At 41.6% G+C, this 16,258-nt stretch overlaps 1 protein-coding gene across 1 annotated transcript in view; it reads right to left on the bottom strand.

The window, feature by feature from the left end:
* The window catches only part of PADI2 (peptidyl arginine deiminase 2), a 1,404,027-nt gene extending 1,393,450 nt beyond the window's left edge, over positions 1 to 10,577 (bottom strand). The window contains exon 1 of the mRNA XM_044061822.1: positions 10,317 to 10,577. Coding sequence (XP_043917757.1) covers positions 10,317 to 10,408 — 92 coding nt within the window. The 5' untranslated portion in view covers positions 10,409 to 10,577. The remainder of the gene's footprint in view (positions 1 to 10,316) is intronic.
* Between the last annotated feature and the right edge of the window lie 5,681 nt (positions 10,578 to 16,258).

Raw genomic sequence — 16,258 nt, 5'->3', positions numbered from 1 at the left:
ATACAAGACTGTGGCGATTTAAACCTCTGCTTTCATCCCAATCCAATACCAGAGGGCTGCATAGGCAGTGACTGACTTTTTGGGGGAAATTATGGAGACCGGCGGTATTCCCAGACAGGACCTGCGTATCCTCACAATTGGCTTGCTAGTTTATTGTGAGCTACTGTTTTGTCAGCTTTGAACATTAAGCCTTGGGCATAACTTATGTCTTCCCTGAAAAAAATAAATAAGACTGAAATTATTTTCTTACTCACTACTATCGTTTCATCCACCATTGGATCAAAAGGTTGGGAAATGCTCTAAAATGCATCCTAGGACATCTATAACCCCTATGTCTTCTGGGGCACTGGCGTAATTTAATTAATTCTTAAATGGCTACTAATGTGCTGTTTTGGTTATGAAAGGTGTGTTGAAAGAATGCAAGGAAAAATAAACCTGAAAAGAAACACTGAATTTCTTTCCTTAATCATAATTTCTGCTCGAGCCATCATAAGATGAAGAGGTTATGTAAAAATTTAAAAAACACTCCGAAATGCCCTTCACAGCATATAGAAAGTTATGACTTCTTGAAAAAGCTGGAGAGTAAGGAAAATGTGAAAAAAGGAAGAAACAAGTAATTTGCATGGTATGGGAACCCAAGATGGGAGAAAACAAGGGGAAGACTGGAGGATGTGTGGGAGGTGGGATGAAACAGTAGGAAGCGCCTAGGACACCATATCACCCAAGTCCAGCTTGTATATAGAGTTGTTGTTATGTATCATTGTTGAACTGTCACAAAAGAAAATATTGCCAGCCCAGCTAGCTGGAATTTTGTAAATAATTATATGTCATTTGTGAATATTAATATGATTTATATAGAAATGTAACAAAAGGAGATACTGACAGCACAGCTGTCTTGAAAATGGTTATGTGTCATTTGTGAATGCCAACATGATTCATATACTTGTCTTACAAATGTATTGGAATTGTATGTTATGTATATATTAAACTGCTGGTGCAGAAGTGTGTATTGAACAGGGTTTGTACGGTACTGAGCTTAAAATATGTGTCCACAATGAATCCTTCTGGAGGAGAGAAGAGATGTATATACACTAATGTGGCTCCGTAAATGTATATATTTTTAACAGTGGAAACTGGAACATAGAAGGTTAACTTGCAAAACTTCAGGAAAATAGTTGAAATTAAATTGTTTTATAACCACATAATAAAAGATGGTTTCAATGCAGCAATGAGACAGGATGTCTAAAACTAGGGAGCCTTCTGCATTGTTTTACAAGTGTTTTATCGTTTTATGTCTCCCAGCAGCTACAGAGATCTGAGACATGTGCATTTTTCATGGGGAGATGCTAAATGCTGGCAGTTATAGCAATGGGGGTTTAGCCTGGGAACTGAAGTCAGGTGACAAAAAAGTAATGTCATGCTGCAAGTATCCCAGCAGCAACATTTGATATTAATTTAAGATGTCTCAGAGAGAGAGAGAGAGACTGGACATTTTGTATTTTGTCTTTGACCTGGAAACATCCAATCACCACTTCTGCCTACTTTTTGTTCTGTAAGTAAGTTTTAGGGCATAGTACCTCTTTTAAATTCAGATGAGAATATAGTAAAGTATAGCTTAGATGTTTTCTTTATTTATTTGAGACTGTCCTGCAATGTTGTTTTAAGTATTTCCTGTGATTTTGAAGTCTGATTTAACTGGTTTCTTACAGCGTATGGTCTTGTTCTTTTATCATTTATTATTAAATATATTTAAGCCAATCATTGTGGCTATCTGTGAGACATATTTAAGCTCTGAAAGTACTCACATATGTATTTGGTGACACTGTGGGCCACTCCTAATAGCCTTGCTCTTAGTCAAACTACCATTTGGATTAATGGTAGCATTACACAGTAGGCTTGGACACTCTTTGTTAAGGGCCTTAAAGTAGCTGATAAGGGGTTCCAGTGGCAGTGATAACTACGTTATAGTCTGGGCAGAGGGAGGCATAGCTAGTAAACCTGTGCCAGCCTTTCCCAGGTGTGTGTAAAACAAATCTCCAGGAGTGCATGTGTCAGCTAACTGGGCAGGGACACGAAGCAGTGGTTGGACAGAGAGAGTGTTGGAGGACTTGGCTTGAAACCCTGGCTAAGGACTCAACTCTATAGCTGTGCCAGTGGGGAGTTTAATTGGGGATGTGGAGAAAAAAGGAGAGCCAGACCCAGAATGACTGTGGTCTCTGTGTGAATTTAAGAGAAATTGCACTTTACTGTGTATGTACTGGTCATCCTCCCAGTGTGTATGTTCCCCAGTGTTGCCAGTGGTGAGGATTCAGGAACCTTGATTACTGGGCCAGTGCTAGGGGATCAAAGCAACTAAATGCCTGTAGCTGTAAAACCCTCTTTGTGCGATGGGCCAACATATTGTGGTGCACAGGCCTGTTGTAAAGTAAGAGTATTGTACCTACAGGTCAGTCTGTACATATTACTGCTTAAAGTTTGAAGTACGAACTAAAAGGTTGATTGGGAGGGGGGGTGGCAGTGAGAAAGTGATATTTAGAATGGAAGTGCCTAGTGGGCCCACAACTTTACATTTACTGCCCCCTAAATGCTAACACCGGTCCTGGTTGTGCAACTGGTTGCGAGTAATCTGAGTGCAAGTAACTTCATCATAAAGTAAATCAAATACTGCAGGGGTGGTTTTGGCATAATGGTTATGGTCTTCACCTTGTAGGCAAAAGGGGGTTCCTACTGGAACATCGAATTTCCAATTGTCCGAATTACTAAAGGTCGACCATTAATGATCGAACAATTGGAAATTCGAATTTGTCAAACTTAACATAAAAAAAAAGAAAGAAAAAATAAAGGTGGTAGGAAGGGGGGGCACCCCCACACCCCCCACTACTTAAATATACCAACTCTGAGATTGCACGACAGTGTAGGAAAGGGAAATCTTCCCTTTCCGCACCGTAGTTCATTAAACTGTAATCTCGGAGTTGGTATATTTAAGTAGCAGGGGTATGGGGGTGCATGGGGGCTTGCTCCCCCTGCTTTAACCCATCAGGGTACATTATCTTTGTTTTTTTTTTAATTTTGAAGTTACAGAACTTCGATCATATGGTGTCGACCATATGGTATTCGACGTTCCGTAACATCGATTTTCTAATAGGTAACTGACAAAAGGTACAAGCTTTGATTCCGACCTCAAAATATTGACTAGGCTTAAATAAGCCCTTCGGGGAAGCTGGCCTAGTATTCATCTACAAACTTACAAGAAGGTTACAGGCAAACAGAAAAAGTGGATAAAAGGGGATATATATGTGAGGAAAATAAAAGGTATGGGGGGAATTGAAAAGTGCTGGTGTAAAAAGAAAAGGTTGTAATGTTACTTCTTCCTGTTGATCTACAGTGTGTTGACAAGTCCTTGGGAAAACCCGATTATTCAGTTTCCAGAGATACAGCAAATCAGCAGCTGAATACTCAAGTTAAAGGATCACAGGGGGGCTCTGTAGAAAACTCTGTTATGTGTGAGTTTTTTTTCAGTCTATTGATTTAAGAAAAGTTAGACTCAGTGCATTTTACCCTCATGAACCATCCAACAAACCCTCAAATAACACACAATAACAGCATTCAAATGAACAAGGATAAACAAAAAACACCTTCTTTTTGTCAAAAATTCTACAATAAGGAGATATATGCAGACTACTACATTCAAGGGTTCGTCGAATAGTAAGAATACAATATAGAGAATTCTAGTTTAATTGCACAAGTACAGATACTGTAATGAGTTACTAATTGTTATGATTTTCCAGAGATGGTCTGCACCTATCACCCCTGGGATTCAGGTTACTGGCTAAAGCTCTTGAAACCCCTATAGTGCCTTTTTTAGGCAAGGTTCAAAAGACAAAACCACCACCGTAACAGATACAAGCATGCAAAATCTGAAGGTAATGCTAGAAGTCTAAACCTCAAAGTGCACTCTCTCGAGGCACTCCTAAAACTGGAGAACATCGATATCTGTGCAGTAACTGAGACCTGGTTCAAGACTCCAGAGAGCACCCCTGCAATACCAGGCTACAACTCTTATCACACTTTTTGGCCACCAAACCAAGACCAAAACACTAAAGGTGGAGGAGTGTCCATATTCACCAAGTGTACTCACACCTCCAGGCTAGTTGCCCAACACAATGCATCTGAAATTCTCTAGATGCAACTAACACTAGATAAGACTGCAATCCAAATTGTAGCTTGCTACAGATCCCCCACCATGCCCCACGATTCTCACTACACCTTTCTAAACATACTGGAAAATATTAAGATACAACCAAAAACCCTAATAGTGGGTGATTTCAACTACCCTGCCATTAACTGGGAAAACTGCTCGGGTACCAGCAACTTTTCCCAACGGTTCTTGGAATTCATAAATTCCAATGCCCTGGATCAACTAATCCATTGTCCCACCAGGGGCTCCAATATCCTAGACCTGGTCATTACCAACATGGAAGATAGATGCTCCACACCAGTGGTCACCCCCTCATTGGTCAGGTCTGACCATAAGCAAATCACCCTTTACATCCACATCCCATCCCCACCCCTAGTGGTCAGGTCTGACCATATGCAAATCACCCTTTACATCCACATCCCATCCCCCAGTAAGGAAACCTTCATAAAAAAACTTCTGAAAAGTGAACTGCATGCTACTTAAGTCAGAAGTGACAAACTTCATGGCACCCATGCAGACGGAAGCTGAAAGTTCGACTGCTGAATCCTACACTAAGGCACTGTGCAAGCACATCCACTCATGCATGAATCGTGCCATCCCAAATGGAGCCAAGATGCTCTCCTCCAAAGAAAGGAGGCCAATCTAGTGGTCCCCTGCCATAAACAAACTATACAACAGAAGGAAGAAACTGTTGCAGAAAAGAGAAAAATCTCAGGATGCAAAAAACTCCCCTACCAGCCTCAGTAAGAAGCTGAGATCCCTCAAAAAATCCTCCAAAGCTAGTTATGAAAATAAAATTGCCAAAGATTCCAGACAACCACAAGGCATTCTATAGTTATGTCAAGAATCTAAATGACAATGCTCAGAGCTGCTCTGAGCTACAATGGAATGGCATTAAATATACTGATCCCAAGGATATTGCCAATATCCTAGCAGATCGATTTAGTGCCAACTTCACCCACCTCTCACCCCCTAAAGGGCCCATCTCAATATCAAAAGATTGTCAAATTCCAGTAATCAGGGACACACAGGTAGAAACCACACTCTCCAAAGCTAAGAATACAGCATCCATGGGACTAGATGACATCCTGGGCTGTGTACTACATGAACTACAAAATGAATTGGCACCTCACCTAAGTGTCATGTTTAATCATAGCCTCACCTCAGGCTTTGTGCCCACTGAGTGGCCCACAGCTACAGTTATCCCACTCCACAAGGGGGGATCCACCTTGGATCCCAGGAACTACCGTCCCATCAGTCTGACGAGCCTGATCTGCAAGGGCATGGAACGCATTGTCATGGAACTTATAAACAAAGACATTGGCAACCTTCAAACACTGGACCCCACCCAGTTTGGGTTCATGAAGGGCCGATCTCGTCTCCTGAACCTGATTGACTTCTTCGAATCAGTCTCCAGAGTTGTGGGCAAGGGTAAGGCGGTCCACACAGCCTATCTGGACCTTCCCAAGGCCTTCGACACCATCCCCCACTCTGGAATCATAGATAAACTTACTAAGCTGGGCATAAATCCCTATGTCACTCGATGGGTTGCCAACTGGCTCACTGACAGAACCAGACTGTAAAAGTAGTCAACTCCAAATCCAGCTCCAGACAAGTGACAAGTGGACTACCTCAGGGTTCAGTCCTGGGACCACGCTTGTTTGGCATCTACTTTTCTGAAGTACAGGACAACACTAAGGGACTCTGGCTAACAAAGTTCGCAGATGACTGCAAACTGGGAGCCATTATTGAATACCCAAATGATGTGGGTATTCTACAAAAGGGCCTTACAGAAACAGATGCTTGGTGCCAAAGCCATGGGCTCAAGCTTAATGCCAAGAAATGTATAGTTATTCCCTTTGGTAAAAAGCATGTACCCATGAATTACCACATAGGTGGCAGTACACTAAACACTGAAAGTGTGATGAGAGACTTAGGGACACAGGTGGACAGTGGACAGTGGTCTCACCTTCGATAACCACATCGCCACAACAGTCTGGAAATCCTTCTATGTGGTACACCTCATCAATAAGGGCTTTTCATCCAGAAAAAAGGAGGTCATTGTCCCACTGTACTCATCCCTCATTAGACCCATTATAGAGTACAATGCCCCATTTGGTATGTACCTGAAAAGACATTTGCAACAGCTGGAAAGGCCGAAGAAATACCTCACTAAAAGAATCACATGCCTAAAGCAGATGCCCTATACTGACTGTCTAAAAACCTCCAACTCTGTGGCATATCGTCTACTCAGAGGCGATCTCTGCTTAACATACAAGGCCATGTCAAACACTGAGCTGTTGGACATGCTCCACTTAAAGAAATCCCAATCCCTCAGAGCCACACTCTCCAGGGATCTAAACCTTGTCTTCACAATGAACAAAACATGCTGGAGGGATAGGGTCCTGACACTCCCCATACATGTCAAACATAGTGCCTCCTTGGCCGTCTTCAAAAAGAACCTTGACGATTGGATGGGAGATAGGAGATTCACCCTGGGGATCATGTCAGTCGCCCTGTTAGACAGGGGTCCAGGGAAGTAAATATTGTGGGAAGAAATATCCGGGGAATTGTTTGGCTAGGCTTTTATAGGCCCTAGGGCCGATAGCTAAGTACCAACCTAGGAACCTATTAACCTATGCTAAAAAACCCTCTGCAACAGGTATAAGAAATCAGTCTTTTGCGTCTGTTAAAGTGAATGACAGCTAAAATAATCCAGCATGCCCTAACACCCATAATGTACTTCAGTCACAAGCAGTTGAGCTGCTGCCCACACCATACCAGGCAGTAGCTAAAAATGTCAGATTTGTGCAACAAACTCCTCTGTTGTCATCGCTCTCCAATGCAGCTGTTTTTTTCTGCACTACATGTCTCAAATATCAAACATCATGATAAAACTTGGTTTTTGTAACCACTTACCCCAAAAACTATACTCATCTTAATGACACATTTCTTTTTATACATCTTGAAATAGTTATGCTATACTCCTGATTACTGACACTGTATAACATTGTATTGCTACCTAATGCCTTGTAATAATCCTGTAACATTGCTGTTTAATGCTAATTTATAATGAAAATTATATAATATGTTGGGAGGTTTTCTCCCCGGGCCTTTGCTGAAAAAGGGGTCTTCAGCTCAACTGGACAATCCTGGTCAACAAACATAAAATAAATAAAATAAATTAAAATGCAACATGTGTTAAGATATTAACACTGAGTATTTATTTGGATAACTAGTAATAATCGCATATTATAGCTTAGGAGGTGTAAGACTTCAGTACTGGGAGTGCATAACCCCCACACACACACACACACACACACACACACACACACACACACACACACACACACACACACACACACACACCAACTTAGCTGCGTATTTTGTTAGTGCATTTTTTCTTGATGGAAGTTGTGAGGAGGGCAGCATCCCCAACAGTAATTAGAACAGCTTCCCTAATGTGGTCATGGTCAGCTACTTTATTTATTTTTTTATTTGCCAGTTATGAAAGAATAGGGTTCAGCTCCTCAGAATTATTGCGGTCTCCCTTTTATATATTTCCAAATACAGACACTGGCAAGGGGATTAAGGTGTTTGTGGAACCCCCCCATCCTCCCAACCAAAAAGTCTTTTTTCTCTGTAAAAGCTGCTGTTATGATTTCTGTAAAATGTCTAAGTGCACAGGGTCCCCATTTAGATTTAATATAATTATGACAATAATAGTAAGTAAACAGAAAACAAACATCAAAATCACTACTAGTCATTACGTAATTTTTTGTGTGCTGTGGGTGAGTTTCTGTAGTAAAAAATAAGCCTGTAAGTATCTGTGTCCAAACATGCAAGTCATTATTGCTTTTTGTATTTACGTCAGCAAGTAAGCAGAAAAACATACGCCTTATGCATCTGCTTATATGTGAATGCATTGCTTTCATTTCCATCATTTTTAACTGAGCCCATACCTCTCAAGCTGCTAATACAAGAAATGAGGAAAAAGCCTAAAATAATGGAGGGGGACATAGCTCTCAATCAGTCAGGGGCAAATCTGAACAAATCCAGAAATATTCAGGGACACTTTTAAAATATTAGTATTATTATCTTGCTTGATACATTAAGAAAATAAGAGAAAGTGTGAATCGATATACATTTTCTGAAGTAAAACAAGTATATAACTCTACTTGTTGTCATTACTTGGTAGTATATCTCACCACCTTTTCTTCAAAATTCTCCAGATTTAGTGGGGATTAAAAGTGACATTGCTAAAATTTATATCAAAATTCAGGGATGACCCTGAAAATCAGGGACAGTTGAGAAGTATGTCTATAACATAGCACTTGCTAAATGTCTTACTGGCTTTCAGAGTTGGTAAAACACTTAACTTTTTTTTTTGGATGGCCACGGTGGTGCAGTGGTTAGTGTTGTCACCTCACAGCAAGAGGTTCTCCAGTTCATTTCTCGGCTGGAGCTCCTTCTGTGTGGAGTCTACATCTCCTTCCTGCAGACGACTTGAGTTTTAATGACATGCAGGTAGAAGTGTGTGTGTCTTCTGTGAGGACTGAACGCCAGGCTGGCAACTTGGCACTGTAAAAACACCACTGCCAATCAATATGAGGACCATTGATCTGCTGTGGCAACCCCCTAACCAGGAAAAGCCAAAAGACATTGCTTTGTAACTGGTCATGATCAGGTCTCACCTATCATAACCGGACCATTATTATGTTTCACAAAATTCAAGATTCGAATAAACTTCATTGTCATTTAGGAAGCACAAGTGCTACTTAAACTAAATTTCAAGTGTCAGCTCTTTTACAGTCAAAAACATACAGAAAAAAGATGAGACAAAATAGATATTAAAGAAAAAGCAACAACTATAGTAAATAAGTAAATGACTGATAGCTGACTAATATGCTTGTACACTCTTTATATACACTGGACAACATTGACTACTAGATGACTAACACATGAAAAGAAAAAGAGCACTACACACATAGGTGAGATTGGGTTCTGGACATGCATGCTTTCCAGGTGAATCTCTCGTCATCCAGGTCTTGGAACACCTAATCATAATGAAACAAATACCCGCCCACCTTTTTCTTTTTTTTTCATCTAGGGTTGCCACCTTTTCAAATGGCCACAGTGGGACATTTTCGGTACAAACATCAGATTTTACAGGCTGACACATACCCACAGTCAGTACAAAGGATAGAACTTATCTTTTTTGCCTAAATAAAAGCTTATTCTTGTAGCATTTAGTTGCTTATTCTGTTTCTTATAACATTTAGGTATTTTAGATACAGAACAACTGTTTTATGCAACTATTACACAAAATATAGGAAATAATTTTGTCCTAAAATCTCAGGACATTTGCCATTTTTAGATTTTTTTAATCTCAGGACATTTGCCATTTTTTTTTTTTTAATTTTGTCAGGATTTTTGTCAGGGTTACCACCTGTCCCATTTTGCGAGGGACAGTCCCTCTTTGGGCAGTTGTGTCCTGCAAAAAAATAGCAAACGTCCTGAGATTTTAGGACAAAAATATTTCCTACGTTTTAACAGTTGCATAAAACAGTTATTTGTATGTGAAACACCTATATGTTATACAAAATAGCATAGGCAACTCAAATGCTATAATAATAAGCTTTTATTTGTGCAAAAAAGTAAAGTTCTGTACTTTGCACTGGCCGTGGGTATGTTTTGTCCTACAAAATCCGACATTTCTTCAGAAAATGTCCCACTTTAGGCATTTGAAAAGGTGGCAACCATAAAGTGGGACAGGTGGTAACCAGTTTTTCATCGTGAAATTACAGTTGCGCCCCTTAAATAAACTTGGAAAATATAATAGTACAAATTCAGAGCAGTTCAGCAAACTAACAATGTGACCAGACATGGTCTCCTCTTGTGGCATTCTGTCTTTAACGTGCCCATAAGTAGTAACAGTGAAAGCTTTCTCACGTAACATTATATTAATAGCTTCTGGCAGCCGTTAACCATTTTTGGTTTGCACATATTCCATACTAGGTCCATAGTCACCCCTTACACGGGCACGCCCGATCGTATAGCTGACACACTGGTACCACTGAACATTTGATCTCTGCCCTCAAGTTTCACCTTTACTTACCTGTACAGGTCTACAGTCAGACGGGTCCCCAGTACACACACAACGTTTACTGCCATGCCACATTCCAAGCGGACAGTTCTTTCGGTAGGCATGTTGACGGCTGCAAGACCACGTTTATTTCGTTACTATTCCGGTTTCTGTATAACTGTTTACAGTAGTACGTTATCTTTATATACCTGCTGCTACACAAAAGTCAGCGGTTCAGGTAAACCTCCTACCTGTTAATGCACTCGCCGTGAGTAATCATTTTACTGTTAATTGGATGTTGAATGGGAGGGGGCGTGCACATCATTGTGATTGGTCTTGGAAGACCTGTAATCCTCCATATGTATACTTCCTACTACGATTGTTTACAGCTGCCACCTTTTAAATGATAAATGTGGGACTTTTTTATGAAAAAGTTGGGGTTTTACAGGACATCCGATAGTGGCAACCAGTGCAAATGATCAGAACTCACTATTTTGCCAAAATAAATGTTCACTCTTGCATAATATGAATTACTTCTGTTTTATATACGTAATTATTCTGTCCAGTTATAGAAGAAACCTATATTTGTCGCCCTTTTTAAGGACGCACCTGTCCTGCCTACAGTGGGACAGGTGATAGTCTTGAGTAATGTGCTCAGAAAGCTTCGGGACAGTCCAGCAAATGTGACATTTGTTGGACAAACATGAGGCGCGAGAACGTAGCATTTAGTGGAAATACATGCTTTACAGAGTGCTACTTTCGTTTTCTGCAGTATACACCACAAACTGTTACAAACGTGACTTGATAGAAGGAGATTTGGAAAGAAGAAGTAACGGCATAACGAATAAGTGAGTAGTTCATAATTTGCTAACAGATCATGGGCAAATGACAATCTACAGCTCTATTTCTAAATGGAAAATTGTCACAACAATCCCCTGAAGGTTAAACTCTCACAACAGTCCTAAAGATTAACAAATACATAAAGAGCAGGTTATGCGAGCCATGCAGTCGTCTGCCCTTCAAAATGTATTTCTGCGTCTCACAGTCCCGACCAAGCAAGAGTGAAGCTGCGGGTCTCTAATTTGTAGTCCGGTCGCCCCGCCGTTATCTGGGATTCCTGCTGTATGTTCGATTGTATTAAGCGTGATCGCTTGAAAATGAGAATTTAGATGGATTTATGGGATATATAATCTAAAATTCGTTTAGAGTATTCCCTCTTCTCCGAGTTACACCGGTCATCTCAGAGATGGTAAATATAAGTTGGGGGGGGGGGGCAGGCTTCTCAACCGCCTCTATTATTGAGGAATGTCCATATATTCAGGCATACCTCTCAAGTGTCATTGATTTGACTCAGTCACTCAGACTGTAGTTCTGTCACTCTTACTCCCTCCTTAACTTGGTGTCTTTTGGAGAAAAGGTGGTGAATTTTATTTAATAAATAATGACAATATTTATAGACTTCTTTTCCTTCAGAACATGTTTATTAATTATTCTGTCAATGCCTCAGATTAATAAAGCTAATATTTCAAAAGTGTCTCTGATTATTTCTAGATTTGTCCCTGATTCGCTTTAGATCTGCTAGGCCTGATTTAACCTGGCCCATTATGTACGAAATTTTGGAGGCATGCCCCTATTTTCAGGGTCGATTTACTCTTCCACATAATTTTCTGAATCCCCTTCATAACTTGTGAGGTAGTCTAGTACCTACAACCATCTTACAAGACCAACATATTAGTGGCAACAATAATTTAAAGAAAGAGAGAACACATCTTGCATCTCCCTTTTGCCTTAAGTTAAAATATAAGACCTGCATAGGGTTGCCACCTTTTCACATGCCCAAAGTGGGACATTTTAGACAGAAATTAAAAATTTTGCAGGTCAAAACCAAGTCACTGCCACTGCAAAGGACAGAACTTCACTTTTTTTTGCCAAAATAAAAGTTTATTTTTGTGACATTTGAGATGTTTATGCTATTTCAAATAATATTTGTGTTTCAGAAATAAAATAAACGTTTTATGCAACTATTAAAGAAAATGTAAGAAATATAGTTTTGTCTTAAAATCTCAGGACATTTGCCATTTTTGAGGCTTTCTTGCAGGACACAACTGCCCAAAGTGGGACTGTCCCTCGCAAAGAGGGACAGGTGGTAACCCTAGACCTGCATGGTATACTACTACAATACAGTTCACTAATGTCTACTTATTAAACACTGTCTCTTTTTTCATCATTTTTGCATTCTCTCTTTTTCAAACACTTGTTTCTGAGTAACATCCCACATTCCTGCTTGAAGTGGGAAGAGTTATGTGCTACTTGGTATTTACATTTTATAGGTTCATAGGTTTATACTAGGCTATCTGCCCTAAGGCATTTATAAGCCTAGCCCAAAGTTATGTGGCTTACGCCGCCCCTTATGTTAGAAATACTGTGCCCATTAGTTTGTTGTGCCTCTGTCCAGCAGTGACACAGAGATGATTCCCAGGATAAACCTACGATCTCCCATCCACCGGTCAAGATTTCTCTTGAACAGAGCCAGCGAGGTGCTCTGCCTCACATGGACCGGGATTTTATTCCACAGCATGGGGAGTCTCTGGGTGATAAATCTATCCCTCCAGCACATCCTATTTATATCCGTGCTAAGGTTTAAGTTTCTTCCTCTAGTGGTTTTGGTGGATTTGGATTTTTTGAGGTGGAGCATGTCCATTAATTCCGGGTTGGTCATGGCCTTGTATGTCAGGCACAGGTCACCTCTGAGCAGACGGTATGCAACTGAATAGAGTTGGAGTTTCTTCAGTCTGGCAGCATATGACAGGTTTTGGAGTCCCTTTATCCTTTTGGTGAGGAACTTTTGGGGTCTCTCCAATTGCTGCAGGTGCCGGGTGAGATACATCCCGAATGGGGCATTGTACTCGATCATTGGTCTGATAAGTGAAGAGTACAGGGAAACAATGACCTCACTTGATCTGGATGTCAATCCCTTCATGATCAGGTGGGCAATGTAGAAGGTCTTTCGAACCACTTTAGCAACGTGAGTGTCAAACGAGAGGCCACTGTCAACCTGGGTCCCCAGGTCCCTGATAACCTCTTCTGTGCTTAGTGGGTTGCCACCTATATGGTAGCTTGGGGTTACCTTGTTTTTCCCGAAGGGTATGACTATACACTTTTTTGCGTTTAACTTCAGGCCATGGCTCTGGCACCAGTTATCAGTTTCCGTGAGACCCCTCTGAAGGATGTCTGTGTCCGATGTACTATCCACTATGGCACCCAGTTTGCAGTCATCCGCAAACTTTGTCAGCCATAGTCCTCCTATGTTTGCCTGTACTTCTGAGAAGTAGATGCCGAACAATAGGGGGCCAAGGACTGAGCCCTGTGGGACACCACTTGTAACCTACTTGGAGTCTGACATGGCTCCAGCAACTCTAGCCCTGTGGGTTCTGTCCTTTAGAAAGTTTGCAACCCATCTTGTGACATATGGGTTTACATTTAAGCTGGTAAGTTTCTCTATAATACCCGAGTGGGGTATTGTGTCGAAAGCTTTTGCAAGGTCAAGGTATTGAGGACTTGATGACCGTTTCGAAGAAGTCGACCAAGTTCAAAAGGCAAGATCTGCCCTTGACAAAGCCAAACTGGGTTGGGTTCAAGGTCTGCAAGTCCCCTATGTCCTTGTTTATGAGTTCCATTATGATCCTCTCCATAGCTTTGCAGACCAGGCTTGTTAAGCTTATGGGGCGGTAATTACCAGGGTCCGTAGAGGCACCGCCTTTGTGGAGTGGGACCACAGTTGCCGTACGCCACTCCTTGGGCACATATCCTGTGGTGAGGCTAAGATTAAACAGCTGCCTTATGTGCGGGTTTAGTTCTTCATTGAGTTCATGTAGCACACAGCCAGGGACCCCATCCGGTCCCATTGATGCTGTGTTTTTAGCTTTAGAGAGAGCAGCTTTCACCTGCGCATTTGAGATGTCTGGGAGGCTACACTCAGTTGGGATAGTTATCTCTCCTTTTGGGGGAGAGGGGGGTGAAGTTTGCGCTGAACCTGTCTGCCAGTATGTTGGCAATGTCTGTGGGTTCAGTGATTTTTGTATCATTTTGGACTAATTCTGAGCATATCTGGGAGTTTCCACCCAGGTTTCTGACATAGCTGAAGAAGGCCTTATGGTTGTCTTTTGAATCTATGGCAATTTTTCTCTCAAAGTTGGCCTTGGATGATTTTATGAGGGATCGTAGTTTCTTGCTAGTGCTGATCAAAGATGCCTTCCCTTTTGGGATTTTGCTCTATCATGTAATAGCTTTCTCCTCTTATTGTAAAGTTTGTTTATGGCTGGGGTCCACCAGACTGGACGTTTGCCCTTGGTGGAAAGAGTCTTGGTTTTATTTGGGATTGCCTGATCCATGCAGTCCTGATGGTGTTCATAGAAGGCATTTGTAAGGGCTTCCGCAGCTTGGGTTGTGGTTTCCATTGGCTCGGGGTCCTTGAAGGATACCACACCTGTCTTGAGTAGTGTGAAGTTTGCTTTAGAGAAGTTCTTCACTGTGGTCTTTTTTGTTGGGGGTGGGGGCGGGATGTGGATTTCTAGTGAGATTAGTTTATGATCTGATCTCACCAATGAGGGATATACTTCCGGTGTGGAGCATTTTGTCCCCATGTTCGTGATGATGAGATCTAGTATATTTTCTCCTCTTGTGGGGACGGTGACTAGTTGTTCCATGGCATTTGAATTTATGAACTCCAGGAACCTTTGGGCTAGAAAGTTGGGGCTTGAGTAATGTTCCCAGTCTATATACGGGTAGTTGAAGTCACCCAATATGATGGTGTTTGGTGATACATTTATACCCTCCAGTGTCTTCAGGAAGGCTGTGTGGGTTTCCTGAGTTTGAGAGGGTGGCCTGTAGCATGCTACAAATTGTAGAGCAGTTTTGCCTATGGTTAATTGCACCTGGATGGTTTCCGATGCTTCGTGCGTAGCCACCAACCTGGAGGTGTGGGTATCCTTGATGAATATGGATACACGCCCTCCTTTTGTGGTGTGGTCCGGGTTTTGGGGCCGGAACACATGATATGAGATAAAACCTGATAGTGCTGGGGTGCTCTCAGGAGCCTTGAACCAGGTTTCAGTCACAGCACAGACACCGATGTTCTCCATACTGAGAAGGGCTTCGAGTGCGTGCATTTTGAGATTTAGACTTCTGGCATTGAGCAGCATTACCCTTAGTTTCTTCCCATTTTTGTTTTCTAGGGTGGTAGGTTTAGAATTTGAACCTTGCCTAAAAAAGGCACTATGGGGGTGGCAAGAGCCTTAGCCAATATCCGGAATCCCGCAAATGTTATGTGTGACATCCCCACTCTGGGCCAGTAATCAAGGAGCCTGAATCCTCACCACTGGCACTGTAGAGGGATGTTCACTTGGAATGAAAGTGGATACACCCAATATTTCCAGATCCAGCTCTCTGCATCAAGCACAATTTCCCTTAAGAGCATACAGGGAGCACAGTCAGTCTGGGGGCTGGGTCCTCTGTCTCTCTCCAGATCTCCAATGAGATTGCCCACTGGCACAGTTTGTAGAGTTGAGTTCTCAGCTGAGTGTCCAAGCCAAGTCATCCAGCACCCTCTCTGTAAAACCAGTGCTTCATGTCCCTGCTTCAAGCAGCTCACACACACACACACACACACACACACACACACACACACACACACACACACACACACACACACACACACACACACACAGACACCTGGAAAAGGCTGGCACAAATTGTTCTAGCTATGCCACCTTCTTCCCAGACTATAAAGTAGTTACACTGACACCAGACACTCCAAAGCCAGCTACTCCAATGCTCTTACAAGGGTACCCAATTATACGGAGTGAAACTAATATTAATACAAATGGAAATGCTGACCAAATAGCCAGGCTTCTAAGAAGTGACCACAGTGTCACCAATAGATATATGTATTCTCAAATGTTAAAATATTCTCTAAT

Source organism: Protopterus annectens, chromosome 2.part0 (assembly GCF_019279795.1).
Source record: "Protopterus annectens isolate FY-2018-M chromosome 2.part0, PAN1.0, whole genome shotgun sequence".
Classification (NCBI taxonomy): domain Eukaryota; kingdom Metazoa; phylum Chordata; order Ceratodontiformes; family Protopteridae; genus Protopterus; species Protopterus annectens.
The sequence above is the reverse complement of the archived record's forward strand: the minus strand, read 5'-3'. Positions and strand labels throughout refer to the sequence as shown.